Genomic DNA, 16,572 nt, shown 5'->3' on the forward strand with positions numbered 1-16,572 from the left:
TAATAATGGAAGAGGGGCTGCAACCTCACACACTCTATAAAAACATGGAACATAGACTCCTACAACTATGCTACATGTGGTGTTCATGGTGACAGATGTGCATTTTGACTTCAAATTTCAACCAATCTGATTTTCCAATGGTTTGGATGGTAACCTGGTTTCAACTGCTCTTAGTCCTCCTCCTTCTTTATTGCACTGAGCAATTAATCTCAAGGCAGATAATTTAGGATCAATTCAAAAGATCAATTAGTTTCACCAGCAATTAATTATTTAGAAATTTCTACTTGCAGTTGGCTTGTTGTACTAACAAATTTAACGACAGAGTGCTGGTAGTTGGAAATCTGTCTGCAATTCTCGTCTTGCTGGATCGCCAATCTCAGTTAGGGCAACAGAGGCTTTCCCACAGGAGAGGGAGGGAAAATGGAGGAGTAAATCAACTTAGACAACCTTTCCCTATGCATTGGCAGCTCTCTGTTAAGTGGTATGAACAGAAGCCTGGGAACGTGCTGCAATGCCAATCCTTTGATTGCCTATCTCTGTGCCTCAGACAGACAACCAGAAGAGGAATTATCAGTTATCTAAAGGAAGGAAGAATTTAGCTCAATCTCCAATAAAATAAGACATTTTTAATTATTTGAAAATATTAATTTTAATGAATCATTCATTTTGTTCTAAAATAAACACAACATAAATATGGGAAGATATACAGTAAAAGGTAATTCAAGAACAAGAAAACTACAGAAAGTGTTAAATGCATGCTGTCAGTGACAGTATTTCCATGGGAAAGTTTCAACACAAACAATACATTCATCTTTGCAGGTAAAGCGTTTGATCTGAATAAACCAAGAATGGGGACATAAATTAACACACTGAGTATCATTTGAAAAGATTTCTTCCCGGAAAGTGTGAAAATCAAACCATATTTCTATACATCTGATATCCTAATAGTCTTTTTGTTGCACAGGGGTGCTTGGAGGTAACCCTTCCTTAGTCTGTAGCTCACAGAAAGTGTAATACTCGGGGAAGCAATCAGTATCCTTTAGAAACAATGGGTGAAACTTTCAATTTCAGCGGTTGTGTAAAACGGGCCGTAACGGATATACAACTGCCTGATTTACCTTTCTATTAACGTCAATGGAACGAGGTGAGGTGTATAACTGGCAGCTGACCCACTACCACCTGTTTTATGTCCCCACCGAGGCTGATAGTTATGCCCAATATAACAGCTTTACTCAAGAAATACATGGGTAGATTTTCAATTTGTAACTCAGAGGTACAACTGTCATTGCAGATCAGTTGTCTTTTTATTGGAAATGAACATTGACTGGTTACTATAAAGGATGGCTGATTTGCAATGTTAGTTTTATACCTGAGTGTCAAATTGAAAATCTATCTGTAATCTATTGATTTATTTTGCTTATCACAATCTTACCCTTGAATGTGATTTGAATAATATCTTCCATTTCAACATTCAACAACAGTGCCAGACATTAAGACATGACAATATGTTTCATTGTTTATTTTTCCTACATTGAAACATGGAGGCTATTTAAAAGTTATTGACAGATATTGAGGACAAGTCCCTGTTTTAACCTCTGACTCCTGTCAATATGTCTCAAAGCTTTTACTGAAATGTGCTCTTTTTGGATTCTCTGTAAATTCATGCCGCATCACTAATAAAGTCCATTAAGTTAATTTAAAAAATACTTCTGCAATGGGGCAAGCAAAGTTCTGCGAGGTATACAGAAGAGTTCATTAACATAGTCCGTGAAAGCATGATGTTCATTCCCTCCTCCAGAATGAATATACAACAATATTTCCATAGCAGGCATTGTTAACATCGTACAAGGAGCACATTGACATCAAAAGCATAAGTGTACATTGGCGTTATGTAAACAGTTGATGAATTACAAACACTGATGCTTCCTTGATTCAACCAATATTAAATTAAATAAAAAGTCAACTAAAATTATAGATTCATGTGAGACTTACAACTAGGTCATCTACACATGATGTGGCAGCATTCGGTTGAAGATAAAGTGAGCAACAATCTATTCATTAAATTTCTGCTTTTCAGTCTGTCAACAAAATTCTTTAAGAATGCATTGTTTGCTCATGAAATACATCAGGTTTATAGAGATGAGTGGTGAACCTGCATTACCCAAAAAACATCCTCTTTCAAAGCATCAAATATAGGCGTCAGAAATAAAGACATTGATCTGTTTTAAAGCATGGGACTGGGATAGCTATGCAATTATGACTTTCCCACTCCTCGACAGTCGTTATTGCTTACGTTCTCAAATTCATTGCCCTGCAGCGCCTGACATGCCTCGCACACTGATTGATTCTCTATTCTAGTTTGTAGGTTGAGAAATCAGCAATTCTTGTTTTTTTTTTGCTTTCAGTTTTTCCTGTATGTGCATGATAAAATCTAGGCAGTGTTACCTCTTCGAATAAGAGCTTACTTGGTTTAATTGTTCCAAAAAAGGAGGCTTTAGGATATTGGAAGAATCAAATCACAATATGCACTGTTTAATATTCCAGAGTCTCATTTCTGCTGACAAAGTAAACTTTCTTCGAGCCGTTTCAATGGATATACTTCAAACAATCTCTTAGGTTTCTCTTTGTTCAAGATGTAAGTGCAAAATTCTGCAGGCCAGGCAGTTACATGTCAATTATCTTGTTTACATGTGTGGGTAGTAACAGTGGAGATGATCATAGTTAAATTATTCTATTAAACCAGTATCCAAAACTTTAATTCTTTTGTACTTTACAGCCTTGTCCTGATCAACCAGTTTGAAAGGCTTCTCATACACAGGTTACAGAGGAAGACTCACCATCAGAATTTATCTTAAACCTCTCCAAGGACAGAAACTCGCCACCAATATAATTTTAAGGACTGGGGCCTCACTGTTCACTCCTTTTAAAATGTAACTAGCACCAAAGCATTAAGATGAACTTTAAATCATTTTTCTTCCATTGATTTTTTGATGATCTTGGTTTAACAAGTGAATCCTGATGACATTATCAGGGCTGTTGACTAGAGGGGCAACAATGTGATGGAGCTGAAATACGATCAGTCGATACAGAGCCATTAATCTCGAGTGCTTCAGCAGGCACACTATTTCAGTCATATGTACGTGAATTCATCTTCCTATTTTTGGGCTCAGTAACTCATCTTAACTAATTCCACCATTGGTGTATTCTTCAACATCAGAATCACCAGAAATAGATGGAAGAAATGTTTAAAATCAATGGTAATTGTTTTAAGCCTAATTTCAAAAGTTGATACTGGTAATGAAACCTTTCCTTTATCACTGTTTTGGTAACTTTTGCCATTTGCAGATGAAGACAGAAAGACATTGCAAAAAAACCCCACAGCTTTAGTTCATTGCCTGAAATGTTTTATTTTGTTCTTGTCCTCCCTGTTAGCTCCCCACTCATCTGGGTGATGTTTATCTTCCTTGAGCACAAGGATGGAACAATCCAGTCCGCGAATAACTTCCATAATGCTGCATCCAAGCCACTCTTTGGATGGCTGTCAAGAAGCACAGATTACTGGTATGAGAAGTCTGTACCCCTCCCTCCCTCCAAGACCCACGCTAGTTTGTCCAGTGCCCGTAGAGAATCTAGCCAATCTGAAAAAAATCTCAAACCACCTGTCTGAAGAAGCCTAAATGTAAATGTTGGCAAAGATTGCTATTTGGTCTGATGTATCATTGGGAAAAAGCTGTTGTGCTGTCACTTACAGGTCGCCCTTGAGCAAAAATACTCCCCAGAATGGTAAAAGCATATTACATTGAGGAAAGGTTTGGGGCAGAAGCATGAATCTGGTCGAGTGACTTGCCATTATGTAAGTAATTTGTATGAGTGAGCTTGTGGTTAAGAAAGTCTGACTTGTCTTTGGCCAATGCTAATTTTCTTTTCCCACAATGCAGCATACAAAACCTGAAACACCTTTTAGCGATCAAGTAGAACATTTCAGTCATACTTAATACGATGCAAAGAGCAGATGCGCCAACCATAAAATACGTGAAAACCTTTTTCTCAGTGGGTCTGGCAATGTAACAATCTACTACATTGGGGCAAGGATCGACCTCACATTTGACCAGGCGAGGCATATCAAAACTGTCATAAATCCTGTGAAGGATGTACAAGAAAGCAACTTCAATCACAGTTTTAGCAAGTAGACTGATCAAATAGGTCCACCAGAGCCCACCATGCTTTTTTCCAGTATCCTCATATAGTTTGGTGTTGGTATCTGGGTGCTTGTTATGGTACTTTTTCTCTTTATCATTTCTGTAGGCCACATGCATGACGACCAACAGGGAAGGCGTCGAGATGAAGATCAACTGCAAAGCCCACAGCCTGATGTGGGAGATGGGAAAGAAATGGTCGAAACACACGTTGGTGCACCCAGGTTGCTTGGTGTTGCAATCAAAGTCTTTCTGGTCATCACCCCATACTTTCTCTGCTGCCACCACATAAACTAGCACCCGGAAGATGAAGACTACTGATAGCCAGATCCGTCCAAATCCTGTAGAATATTTATTTACGCCACTAAGGACGCCTTGTAGTGTCTTCCAGTCCATGGTGTCTGGAGCTGTTAATCTTCAAACTACAACACAAAACAAAAAAACATCTACATAATGATTCATCTCATAGATGCAATACAATCATTTCATCTCAAACAATGTGCTGCACTTGTACCTCTGCTATAAACTGAATTAGTGCCTGACCTAGAAAAATAGAATGAACACTTCTGTTCTCTTTGACAGACTTTTGTAAAATGAGTGTTGAAATCTACTTCCCAGTACAGATTTTTTCATTTGGTGTATAGCATCATTACGTAATGAACTTATGGCATGTTATATTGTGTACATGACAGTTTGCACGGGCCAGCCCACACTGCGATATGTGCGCGCACCAGATCCATGCAGCAGAGCAGGTCTCCAGTCGTCGTTGTTTACCCTTGCCACTGGATAAAGGCCTAGCTCTGACAAGCCCGTGTGGTGGCTGATGTGCAACAGTCATCACACTTTAAAAAAAATCCACACACAGGCATCTTCCACCCCTGGAGTTCAGGACTGGAATATCGGGTCCTCCAGTGAAACATCTGTGAACTCATCCCTTTTGGTGTGGAAGCAAGTCATCCTCGTTTGAGGGACCACCTATAATGATATGATGGCATAGTGCTCAGCATTGCTATGAAAATAGGAGGGCAGAATTTACCGTCTTGTTCCCACTGCTGCTATACCCACCTCCATTTTGGTTAGGGTCCAGGCAAAAGCAGCGTCAGGTTGGGAACCTCATCAAAGTATGCAAATCGAGGTCCTATGCTGTCAATTCAACCCCAATGCCATTTCATTCATTTTAGCTTAATGCTGGATCCACCCATTAGTACAGGTGCTACAGGGTGCAAACAGTTGAATCATCTGAAGAGTTGAGGGAGTTTTTCTGTGAATGTTTTCTGACTGAAATTGTGCTTTTTGACATTTCAATTAATAGGCAAGACAGTGTCATTTTTGAGGCAGTCTCCTTCCTGCCCTTTGGAGAAGCAGCTTCCCTGTATTTGCCAGCTCCGCGTGATGGCATTGGCCGTAACTGGAATATTGGTATGTGCAGGATTTTGGAAGAAAACCCAAGTTAGACGGGCATGTTGCAGCAAGAACACGCAGCAAAACTGCACTGCTTCATGATAGTTTAGAAAATAGGAACGCTACTGTTGTTTTTAAAGAGATAAAATAGAATAGCAAACAGTGATTAGGTAATGCAGCAGTATTTGCCTCTTACCAATTTATCATGCTGTCTTTGGAAGCCACACAAAATAGTTGCATTAATATGCAGCCTTCATATTCATGCATGCAATGTTGTGCAATATGAAAATTTGGCATTTGATAATAAAATAAATATTGATCCGTTATGTGTTGTAAATGTGTTATAAATTCAATTATTTGTTTAACAAAATTCCCCAAGCCATACAGTGTAATAATTTCACACTAGATAAGGATTCTGTCTAAATTTTAGCTATTGTTTGCTTAGAGTGAGGCCATAACTCTTTTCTATTTAGCTCAACTGAAGAATGGTGAATTTTATACTGGTTCTATGGTATCTCTAACCAGCTCAAACGGATGGGGGCCACTGTATGGGACTTATTGGAGAGGTGTTGAGAAGTTCAGTACCTGCTCACATGCTTCATAAATAAATCGGTTATTGTCTGACACATCAAAGTGGAATGGCTGCTAACAAATAAGTAGACTCACTGGCAGCTCTCAGATCATGTCTGCGCTCCAGTGAGTAAAATATCTATGGCAAACTAAGGGTTAAATTAATGGGGAAAATTTAAGTTTGCAAACAACTCCTATTTGTATCACGAAACACTTCTACAATCTATTTCCTTGCACCGAGTTATGTTTTACAATTTCATCACCACAGGCAATACACGTTTCAAAATAAATGTTTCCCACTTACTAAGAGCTAACATTGATTGCTGTGGAGAGCTTGCTAAAAGATTTCTGTCACCATTCCGTCTCATTATTATGGGCTAAAATGCATGTGGAAACGACAAATGTCAACGCAGGAGATATTTTAATTAAGGCATTTTATAAAATCACCAGACGTTGGCAGCAATTAGAGAGCGAAGGAGATCTTTGTGTGCCTTACTTGGTAGTCTGTACTACGATGCAAAAAGCAAGTGAACTTTCAACACAATTGCCAAATGTTCGTGTAATTCTAACCAGCATCATGCTCAAGTGTCAATAGACTGCAAAACATCTCCCTGCCTCCTTTAATGACTGCACTCAACAATGGAGAAAGCATCCATTACATTTAGAGTGTGGACAAAATTAGAAAAATGCCAGGAACTAGATATCGGAAGAGAGTAAAATAAACAGAAGAAATGATGGTGTCATGCAGCAGGTTGCTCAGCATTTGAAGGAGAAAAACAGGTTAATGTTTCAAGTGTTACCCTTCAACAGAACCTAGACCTCCACAATAGCGGAGTATTTATGAGAGATTTGATTAGGTACTATAGAAATGCAATTCTTTTTTCCTCTTTCAGAAGTTGACTATACTTCCTGTGTGCTTTCAGCATTTTTCTGTTTTGTTCTATTAGATTTCCAACATTTTCTTTTTTTCTCTTCTGCTGGGTATATTAAACAGACGTTTCTTAGTGTTTGGTGTTTTCCCTAAAGATGACTGGGCTCCAGAATAATTGAGTTAGAACAGAAACAAATCCCCATATTTTCTTCCTCTCCTAAAAATAATTTGTCAACAACTGCATGGTAATGGCAGACACAAAGATAGGTGTTTATATAAATGAGATAAATGAATAGTACAACATTTCAGAGTTCGGCCAAGTTTCTTCGGCGGTGTAACATTGTAATTGGAACTACTTCTTCCTTTCCAATTACTGTTATGAAGCTGGTGTGTTGTTGTGCTTCATGGTAGCTGGACTACACATGACCTGCATTAGCAATATATCCTTATCTATCTGTGCTATGGGTGAAGGCACAGAGCAAACTGTGCACCATTTGTGAAATAAATCGCTTTCCAGGACAGTATAGTCTCATGAACTGAATACTTAATCCCTTCAAGATGGTAGACAATCATAACTAGAGAAAGAGAGACAAGAAGCGGGATCATAAAAACAGGAGTCGACCTTTCAGCCCCTCGAGCTTGTTGTGCCATTCAATTAGATCATGTCTGATCTGGATCCTAACTCCTTTGCTGCATATCCCTTAACACCAGCTCACATGGCATGATGGAGAGCATGATAGCATCCATGGTGTTTGCAATAATTGTGATTAAAATGAAAAATAAAATCCAAATAAACTATGTTGCTTTAAATGAAATGATCTCTGCAACATTTTGCATAAATCAGATACATAATTGAGAATAACAAAACACCCAGCTCACTCCATTTTCACTCACTGCTGGAGGTCTCCTATTGTTCCCTTTGTGGGTCCTCCATTTATCAAGGTCCCATTTGTTCAAAAATAATTTGTTAGTTACTCCACTGCTGAAAGCTTTCTTGGGTTAATAAACTATTAATTGTTTCTCGAGTTATTTGTTCCTGACAAACTTTGCTATCGTGACTCACCTATGATACATTCAACTAATGAACCAATGCACCTACCAGCTAATGAGCAGGCAAAGTATCAATAGTTCAGTCAATACAGTAACTAATGAACAAACCAGGCGATGAACAAATAAACCAATGACCAATTAAACTCCCAATCTCAAAACCCATTAAACATCTACAAATAAACTTCTGAGATTATTTATTTGTGAGTTCTAAATATTGGTTTATAACACATTGTCCATATTTATTCTATGGTTTCTGAAGTGAAATTGCATATTAAATACCTTTGAAAAAAACCCATAATATTATAACGCAAGGTTCATTCCAGATTCAAGCACAAAACAGTGTACCATTTAAGAGTTTGACCTTCAATTCTAAGGTGACATTTGGGATATTTTCATTGAGACTGAGATCAGGCTGACCGCCAGTAAAGCCTTCCTTTCATCTTCCAGATCTGTTTGAATCTCGCCAATCCAGATTCAACCCCTCCACCAGCACCGAAGGAGATTGACCAAAATGTCATGAAAGACATTCTCTGTAAATGTGACCATAATGCATTATCCCTCCACCTTCTCTATAGCCTCTCTGGAACCTTCAACATGGTGAAACTTGCCATCCTCCTCCAATGCTTCTTCCCTGTTGTCAATGGAACTGACCTTGCTTGGTTCCATTTTTACCTCTCTGATCATAGCTAAAGCATCTCCATCAATAGCTCTCTTCCAAACCGCAAACTGTCAACTCTAGAGTCTCCCAAGGATGTCTCTAGGCCACTTCCTCTTCCTCAAGCTGCCTCTGGGCAACATCATCCACAGACATGGAGTTAGCTTCCACTTCAACACTGAAAGCACCCAATTTTACCTCTCCACCATTATTCTCGACACGCCCAATGCCTCTGTTACATTGTTTGTGTGACAGCTAGTCTCGAATGAGCCCTAACTTGCTTCAGCCAGGCATGAGAAGAATGAAGCCATCATCTTTTAACCCTGCCACAAACTTTGCTCATTTGATCCATCCCTCGCCCCAGCCAAAGTTTTAGGCTGAACCAGATTGTTTGAAACCTTGGTGTCATGTTCAACCTCGAGTTGACCTTCCAACCCCATATCCTCTTCATCACAAAGGGTACCTATTTCCACCTCCATAAGATTGTCTGCTTCTGCCTCTGCATCCAGCCAAATGCTGCTGAAATTCACATGCATAACATCGTTACCTCCAAACTCAATTACTCTAATGCTCTCCTTGTCAGTATTCAATCTTCTAACCCCCATAAGCTTCAATTAGTTCAATACTCTCCTGCCATTTCCTATCCTGCAACAAGTTCTGCTCAAACAACACCCCATACTTGCTAACCTATGTTAGCTCACAGTTCCCCAATCCCTTGGATCTAACATTTTTATCCTTGCCTTTAAATCCTTCAATAGCATTACCCCTCTCTCTAACTTCTCCAGCTTTGAACCCCTCGTACACTGTTTCTCTGATTCCACTCTCTTTTACATGCTTTCTTCAATGCGGCCTGCTATTAGTGGCTGTGACTTCAGCTGCCTACGGTGCATGCTCTGGATTTCATTCCCTAAACCCCTCCATCTCTCCACCTCCAGTAACCAATGTAGGTCAACGAAGCTGGGGTGAGTGGGACTGGGTGCAGGATGAATTCTAAATTTATGGCAGTTGGAAGATGGGAAATCATCAAGGATAGCATTGGAGTAATCCAGCCTTACAACCTGCCATGGCCCCCCACCATTCCCCTGCCTCCAGAAGCTTGTGCATCTCCATTCGCTTTAGCTCACCATTGGCAGCTGTGCCTTCAACCATTTAGGCTCAGTCTCTGGAATTCCCTCCCTAAACCCCGCCACCTTTCTACCTTCTACCAAACTTTTGATCACCCCTCCTTTGGTTTGCCATCCATTTTACCTCATGGCTCTGTGACACACCATTCAACACTTTACTGGGTTAAAGCTGCTATATAAATACAAGTTGTTACTGCAGCGTTTGTTGTTGAAAATGCCACGCCTGCCAACGGCTCCTGCTCAACATCATTTGATGTTGCATTTATATTCTAGTGACACCTTCAGTGCTGTAATATAACAGAGGCAATTCCAGTGCCAGTGCCAGTGCCATCTCATGAGGCGAGATTTCCCCGTGCCGCTGGACACAAACATAAATGGCAATGCTGGATGGCACAGGATGTCATTCCACGGACATTCAGCTCAGCCACATGGTGTTTGCATTGCTGGCCTGCATAGACCTTCACCCAGCATTGGAGAAGGTCCATGGTCAGAAACTTAAAATCGTACCCATGATGAGAAAGCAACTGAGCACCCACAGTCTATTGTTACATCGTTGGCATCAATGAGCTGAATATACCCCCAGAATGTAAATGGGGGGAATGAAGGACACGGATGCGATGGGCCGAATGGCCTCCTTCTGTGTCACAAATTTCTCTGATTCTATGATTCCATTCCAGTGGCAGTCTCAGAACATTGCTGCATAACCTCAGTAGAAGTGGTTTGACAATATGAATAACCCAAGATATAAATAATGGTAAATATACGCTACTTGAAAGAAATGTCATTCTAGTTAAAAAGTAAACCATGATATCAGAGTTTCCTTTGAACGGCGTGGTACAGTATTTGCATCACCTTCCAGTCAGAGGACACTGAATAGTCATAACAAACGGCCAACTAACTGGCAGGGATAATCCCTCCCCTGAAAGTGAGGACCCGAGGGCTGTTACACGCAATAGATTATACCGTTCCACTTTCTGAAACGGACTTCGTTCTCTCCACTGTTTTTGGAGCTCATTATATCTGTACAGACTTCTGTTGAGAATTATCGTTTGACTTCCTTCACTGCTACTTCAGACAAACTCGATATATTACCCTACATTTCTTACCAGATTTGAATGTTCCTTTATTCGAAGGATCACTTTATATTCCAAGTCTTCTTTACCTGAAAAAAAGACCAAAATAGTTACATTATTTTGAAGAAAGCATCGAATATATTGTGGAGGATAACGCAATTGCCCACTACAGTTTACTAACCACTGTTACGGAAGAATATGTAGTTTTGTGAAAAAAGTAGAAATGTTGTTGAGTTTAACAGCCCGTTTTGGTGATTTTACTTACAGCAAATTCAAACATTGTAAATTAGCTTCCAAAATAAGGTTGTAATATTCTTTCCATTCTTTTAATTGTTAACTTTCAGCTTTCGTGAAAAGCACTTTTGAGATTTTTGATGGTGCTTTTGATTATTAAGAGAGAATGAAGGACTCACCAGTTAACAAATGCTTTCAAGCTTTATATCCACAGACATTGGAAGGGAACGGGACGAAAGTCTCAAAGTACAGGAATCTGCAGTGAACTCTCCTAAATTACTAAACCCAGCACTGCTTAAAGCAGTCTGCCGTTGTGAGACACTCCTCAGGCTCGTTTTTCAGTCACTGCTCTCTGGGTGGGGCATTCTTAAGTAATGTCAGTTCTTAAAGGGGCAGGTAGTACTATCAGCATTGAAAGAACTTTGACTTTGTTGTGATAAGAAATAAATAAACCATTGGTTTATCTGGGCACCCTCCCACTCTGAGATTAAACCTGAAAATTGCCATTGCATTGAGACCTGGTTTTTATTAATTCAGATCCTGATTAGTTGAACTGCAATAAATTTGGCATGCTAAATTCCTTCAGACTCACGTCATAGAAACGTTTTTCAGGCAATGACTGAATTGTAAACATAATTTGCTTCTTTTTGTTAGTCTCCCCACTTGTAAGTTCCTTTAAGGCAGTGTACGTGTTGATGTGGGGGTAAAGAGAGGTGTGTCTGTCCAGTTGTCATAGAGCTGTTTTGGCAAATGCTTCGGGCAATTCATCCAGGTGCAAATGTTTCAAATATCGAGCACTGCGAGTGATTGGAGGAGAATGTCAGGCATAATGTGCTTGTGCACTGCAAAGTAGCATTTCAAACTCATTGTAAATGATGTAACAGCTAATCTAACCACCGATCCCGATCCTAATCTTCAACTAATCCCTACAATCCCGATCACACTCCACAGACTAAACCCCCCGATCCCAAACCCACTCCTCTGACTAATCCTCCCCCGATTCCGATCCCAGTCCTCCGACTAATCCTCCCCCGATCCCGATCCCAGTCCTCCGACTAATCCCCCGATCCCAAACCTACTCCTCCGACTAATCCCCCGATCTCAAATCCACTCCTCCAACGAATCCTCCCCCGACCCCGATCCGAGTCCTCAGACAAACCCTCCGATCCTGATTCCAATCCCAAGATTAGATGTCTCATGGAAGGCTAGAGATCTATAGAATATTTATTTTCTTATAGAGCGACTAACATATGGAGGATTCATTACTGTTAATTCATGGAACTTCATTAAAAAATAATATAAGATATTCCATAAATCAGTAGACTAGGACTATATTCCCTAAAGTTTAGAAGAATGAGAGGTGATCTCATTGAAACATACAAAATTCTTACAGGCTTGACAGGGTAGATGCAGGGAGGATGTTTCCCCTGGCTGGGGAGTTTAGAACCAGGGGTCACAGTATCAGAATAAGGGGTTGGCCATTTAGGACTAAGTTGAGGAGAAATGTCTTCACTCAGAGGGTGGTGAATCTTTGGAATTCTCTACCCCAGAGAGCTGTGGACTCTCAGTCGTTGAGTATATTCAAGACAGAGATCGATAGATTTTTGAATATTAAGGGAATCAAGGGATATGGGGATAGTGCAGGAAAATGGAATTGAGGTAGAAGATCAGCCATAATCTTATTGAATGATGGAGCAGGCTCGTGGGGCTGAATGGCCTACTCCTGCTCCTAATTCTTATGTTCTTATGTTCTTTTGGATCTATGCCCTCTGGTCTAGTGATCATAACTGAAGTTAATGACCTAATTATATTTACATCATTCACTCTTGTTTTCATTGCAAAGACTTGAATTATGTAACCACTCAATCTTTTTTCTCTTGTATTCTCATTAATTTGTGTTGAAGTCCCAGAATCATTCGAATCTTTCTTCTCTGTAGCTTCCTCAGTACATCCACATCGTTTTGAAGAAGATGACCAAAACTTGTGGAAAATAAACAAAAAGAAAAAAAAATGCAGGTGCTGAAACAAACCCATAAAATACTGGAAACACTCAGCTGGTCAGCTGGCATTTGTGGCAAGAAAAAATATGTATGTGCGTATGTAACTTTAACGGGGTGAGATAGAGACTGATGACAGCAAACTGGTCAAAACTGTTATCAGATAAAATTACAGATCAACAGTGGGAGGTGTTCAAAAACAAATTTAGCTTAATACAGGACCAGGATATACCCCGACGGAGCAAGAGCTCTACTTACCAAATAAAACAGAGGTGAGAGATCACATAAGACTAAAGAAAAGTACAAAAGTACAAAGAATATTGCAGATCCAGGTGACACGCAGAGATATAAACAGCAAAGGAAGACAAAAAAGATAGGAAGAGCATCAAAAATGAATACAAAAAGAAACTTGCGAGGGATATTAAGATTAACACACGATGTTTTTACAATTATATTAGAAGAAAAAGGGTAGTCAAGGGTAAAGTGGGCCCTTTAAAAACAGGTGCGGGTAATACTGCAAATGAAAATAAGGAAATGGCAGGCTTGTTGAATAATTACTTTGGAGGAAATTTAACTCCCCAAAAATGGGTGGGTTTGGGCCAGGTTGCATGTAAAAATATAATAAACCTGAAGCCTGCCCCAACCTGCATCCAACCCGCCCACTTCCGGTTTTAACGGAATGGCATGGGGGGTGGGGTGGGGGTGGGGAGGCCGGGCAACCAACTTGCTCGCAGGAGGTGAGTTATAAGAACATAAGAACATAAGAAATAGGAGCAGGAGTAGGCCATTTGGCCCTTTCAGCCTGGTAATATCATGGCTGATCTGATCATGGACTAAGCTCCACTTCCCTGCCTGCTCCCCATAACCCTTTATTCCCTTACCGCTCAAAAATCTGTCTATCTCTGCCTTAAATATATTCAATGACCCAGCAGAGAATTCCACAGATTTACAACCCTCTGAGAAAAGAAATTCCTCCTCATCTCAGTTTTAAATGGGTGGCCCCCATTATTCTGAGACTATGTCCCCTAGTTTTAGTTTCCTCTATGAGTGGAAATATCCTCTCTGCATCCATCTTGTCTAGCCCCCTCATTATCTTATAAGTTTCAATAAGATCACCTCTCATTCTTCTGAACTCCAGTGTGTATAGGCCCAACCTACTCAACTTATCCTCATAAGTCAACCCCCTCATCTCCGAAATCAACCGAGTAAACCTTCTCTAAACAGCCTCCAATGCAAGTAAAACCTTCCTTAAATACAGAGACCAAAACTTTTCATTTAAATGTTATAATGAGGCTACATGCCTCATAATGAAGCACCATTTTAGATTTCACCTTGGCCGGCCGGGTTTCCAGCGCATCCGGAAACCTGGTGGCTAAAGGGAGACGAGGACTGCTGGATCCAGGAGGTAAGTTACTTTCCACTTAAATGCTGATCCAGTTTATCTGCTTCACCCACCCCTAACCATTCCGGAATAGATCCAAGTATGCTTTAAATGATGAAAAGCTAGAAATAGTGGAGGTTCAAAGAGATTTAAGGGTTCATGGATATAGATCTCTAAAATGTAGTGGTCAGGTAGATAAAAAAAATCAAAAAGACTAATTGAACATTAGTCTTTATAACTAGAGGGTTAGAATATAGGGCTCAATTTTGCCCAAGCCCATTTTCTGGCATATTGCCAGAGTTTCACCCATTTTTCTAGGCCAGAAATGCGGCTGAAATCATTTCTCAAAGTTTCCCTGATGTATCATTTGAATTTGGCGCTGCGCAGTGTGTCCAGTCGCCTCGGGGGCTGGAGCCTGCTGTCTGCGCCGAAAAATGATGCCGCACCTTCTGTGCACGCGCAAAAAAAAAAATTACATTTCTGACATGGTTGCAATGGACGCGCATGCGCAGTACAGCTCCGAGTTGGCAATCCGCCATTTTTAAAGAGCCAGTTGAGTGTGTGAGAAGGAGTGCTGTGTGAGATCAAGTGCTTCAATGCTGGGGATGTTGGCCTGGACGATGACGCTAATATTAGTGAGTCTCTCCTCCCAGGGGATTTGTAGGATCTTGCAGAGACATCGTTGATCAGCTCCGCTGGGCAGACCACATTGTTCGCATGCCAGACACGAAACTCCCAAAGTAAGCGCTCTACTTGGAACTCGTCCACGGCAAGCAAGCCAAAGGTGGGCAACGGAAACATTACAAGGACACCCTCAAAGCCTCCCTGACGAAGTGCGACATCCCCACTGACATCTGGGAGTCCCTGGCCAAAGACCGCCCTAAGTGGAAGAAGTGCATCGGGGAGGGTGCTGAGCTCCTCGAGTCTCGTCGCCGAGAGCATGCAGAAATCAAGCGCAGGCAGCGGAAGGAGCACACTGCAAACCAGACTCCCTGCCCACCCTTTCCTTCAACCCACTCTCTGTTCCAACTGTGACAGAGATTGTGGTTCTCGTATTGGACTGTACAGTCACATAATGACTCATGCTAAGAGTGGAAGCAAGCCTTCCTCGATTCCGAGGGACTGCCTATGATGATGATGTGTGAGAGCATTGGAAAAATTGGAGCTGCAGCAGTACAACATGCAACGCGGTGCAAGGACCAAGAATTTCTTACAGGATGAAGTGGAGGCACTAGTTACTGTGATTAAGAACAGATGGCAAGAGGTCACATAAAAGTTCCACCCAAAGAAATGAAGAAACACTGGAACCAACTTGCAGAAGATTACTGCGCAATGGTGACCACCCCGAGGTCTGGAGGCCAGTGCAAAAAGAAGTGGCAGGACCTTGGTCAAGTAGTTAGTGTAAGTAATATTTTCATTTATTCAATGCAATTGCAATTGTAAATGTTACCAGCTATATATGTTCCACCCAGCAGAAAGACACCCTCTCTAAAAAGTTATTTTTTCATATTTGCAGAGGAAAGTGGCACACAACAAATGAGAAAGAACCTGAACAGGAGGAGGCCTGGAAAATCTGTAGCTACTGATACCCTTGGAAGAGAGGGTCGTTGCTTTGATGGGTCCTGCCTGGAGAAAAGCAATCATCACTGCACAAGCTGGGCCCACACTCGAGGGAGAGGGTAAGTCCTGCAAATTCCACAGTCTGGCTTTGCTAAATGTTAAGTACTGCGAGGGCTAGCGGGTTCCTGGGGATGTCTCCGTCAGCTTGTGCTTAGGTTGATACAATGTGCTATCATTTATCGTGGCCCTTCAAATCAGCCTGTTGCCTGGCCTGTGCTGTGTGAGCCTATTCATGCCACACACTCTGCCCCCCTCCTCTGCTGTGAACCATTTGTCTGTGTTCTGTTATATTTTGCAGAACTTGAGGCCAACCCTGACGTTGTAGAAGAAAATTCAGATGAGGACCAGGCTGAACAGGATAAACATAGAAACATAGAAAATAGGTGCAGGAGTAGGCCAT

At 40.9% G+C, this 16,572-nt stretch overlaps 1 protein-coding gene across 1 annotated transcript; it reads right to left on the reverse strand.

Annotated features, from left to right (window-relative positions):
* Window positions 1-1,504: 1,504 nt before the first annotated feature.
* Window positions 1,505-11,530, reverse strand: LOC139279894 (gap junction beta-3 protein-like). The gene is made up of 3 exons (XM_070899201.1): window positions 11,354-11,530; window positions 10,974-11,029; window positions 1,505-4,618 (listed from the first exon to the last, which is right to left on the reverse strand). The coding sequence occupies exon 3, from the start codon at window positions 4,590-4,592 to the stop codon at window positions 3,795-3,797; it is 798 nt and encodes a 265-aa protein (XP_070755302.1). The 5' UTR covers window positions 4,593-4,618; window positions 10,974-11,029; window positions 11,354-11,530; the 3' UTR covers window positions 1,505-3,794.
* Between the last annotated feature and the right edge of the window lie 5,042 nt (window positions 11,531-16,572).

This window comes from Pristiophorus japonicus, chromosome 14 (assembly GCF_044704955.1).
Source record: "Pristiophorus japonicus isolate sPriJap1 chromosome 14, sPriJap1.hap1, whole genome shotgun sequence".
Taxonomy (NCBI): domain Eukaryota; kingdom Metazoa; phylum Chordata; class Chondrichthyes; family Pristiophoridae; genus Pristiophorus; species Pristiophorus japonicus.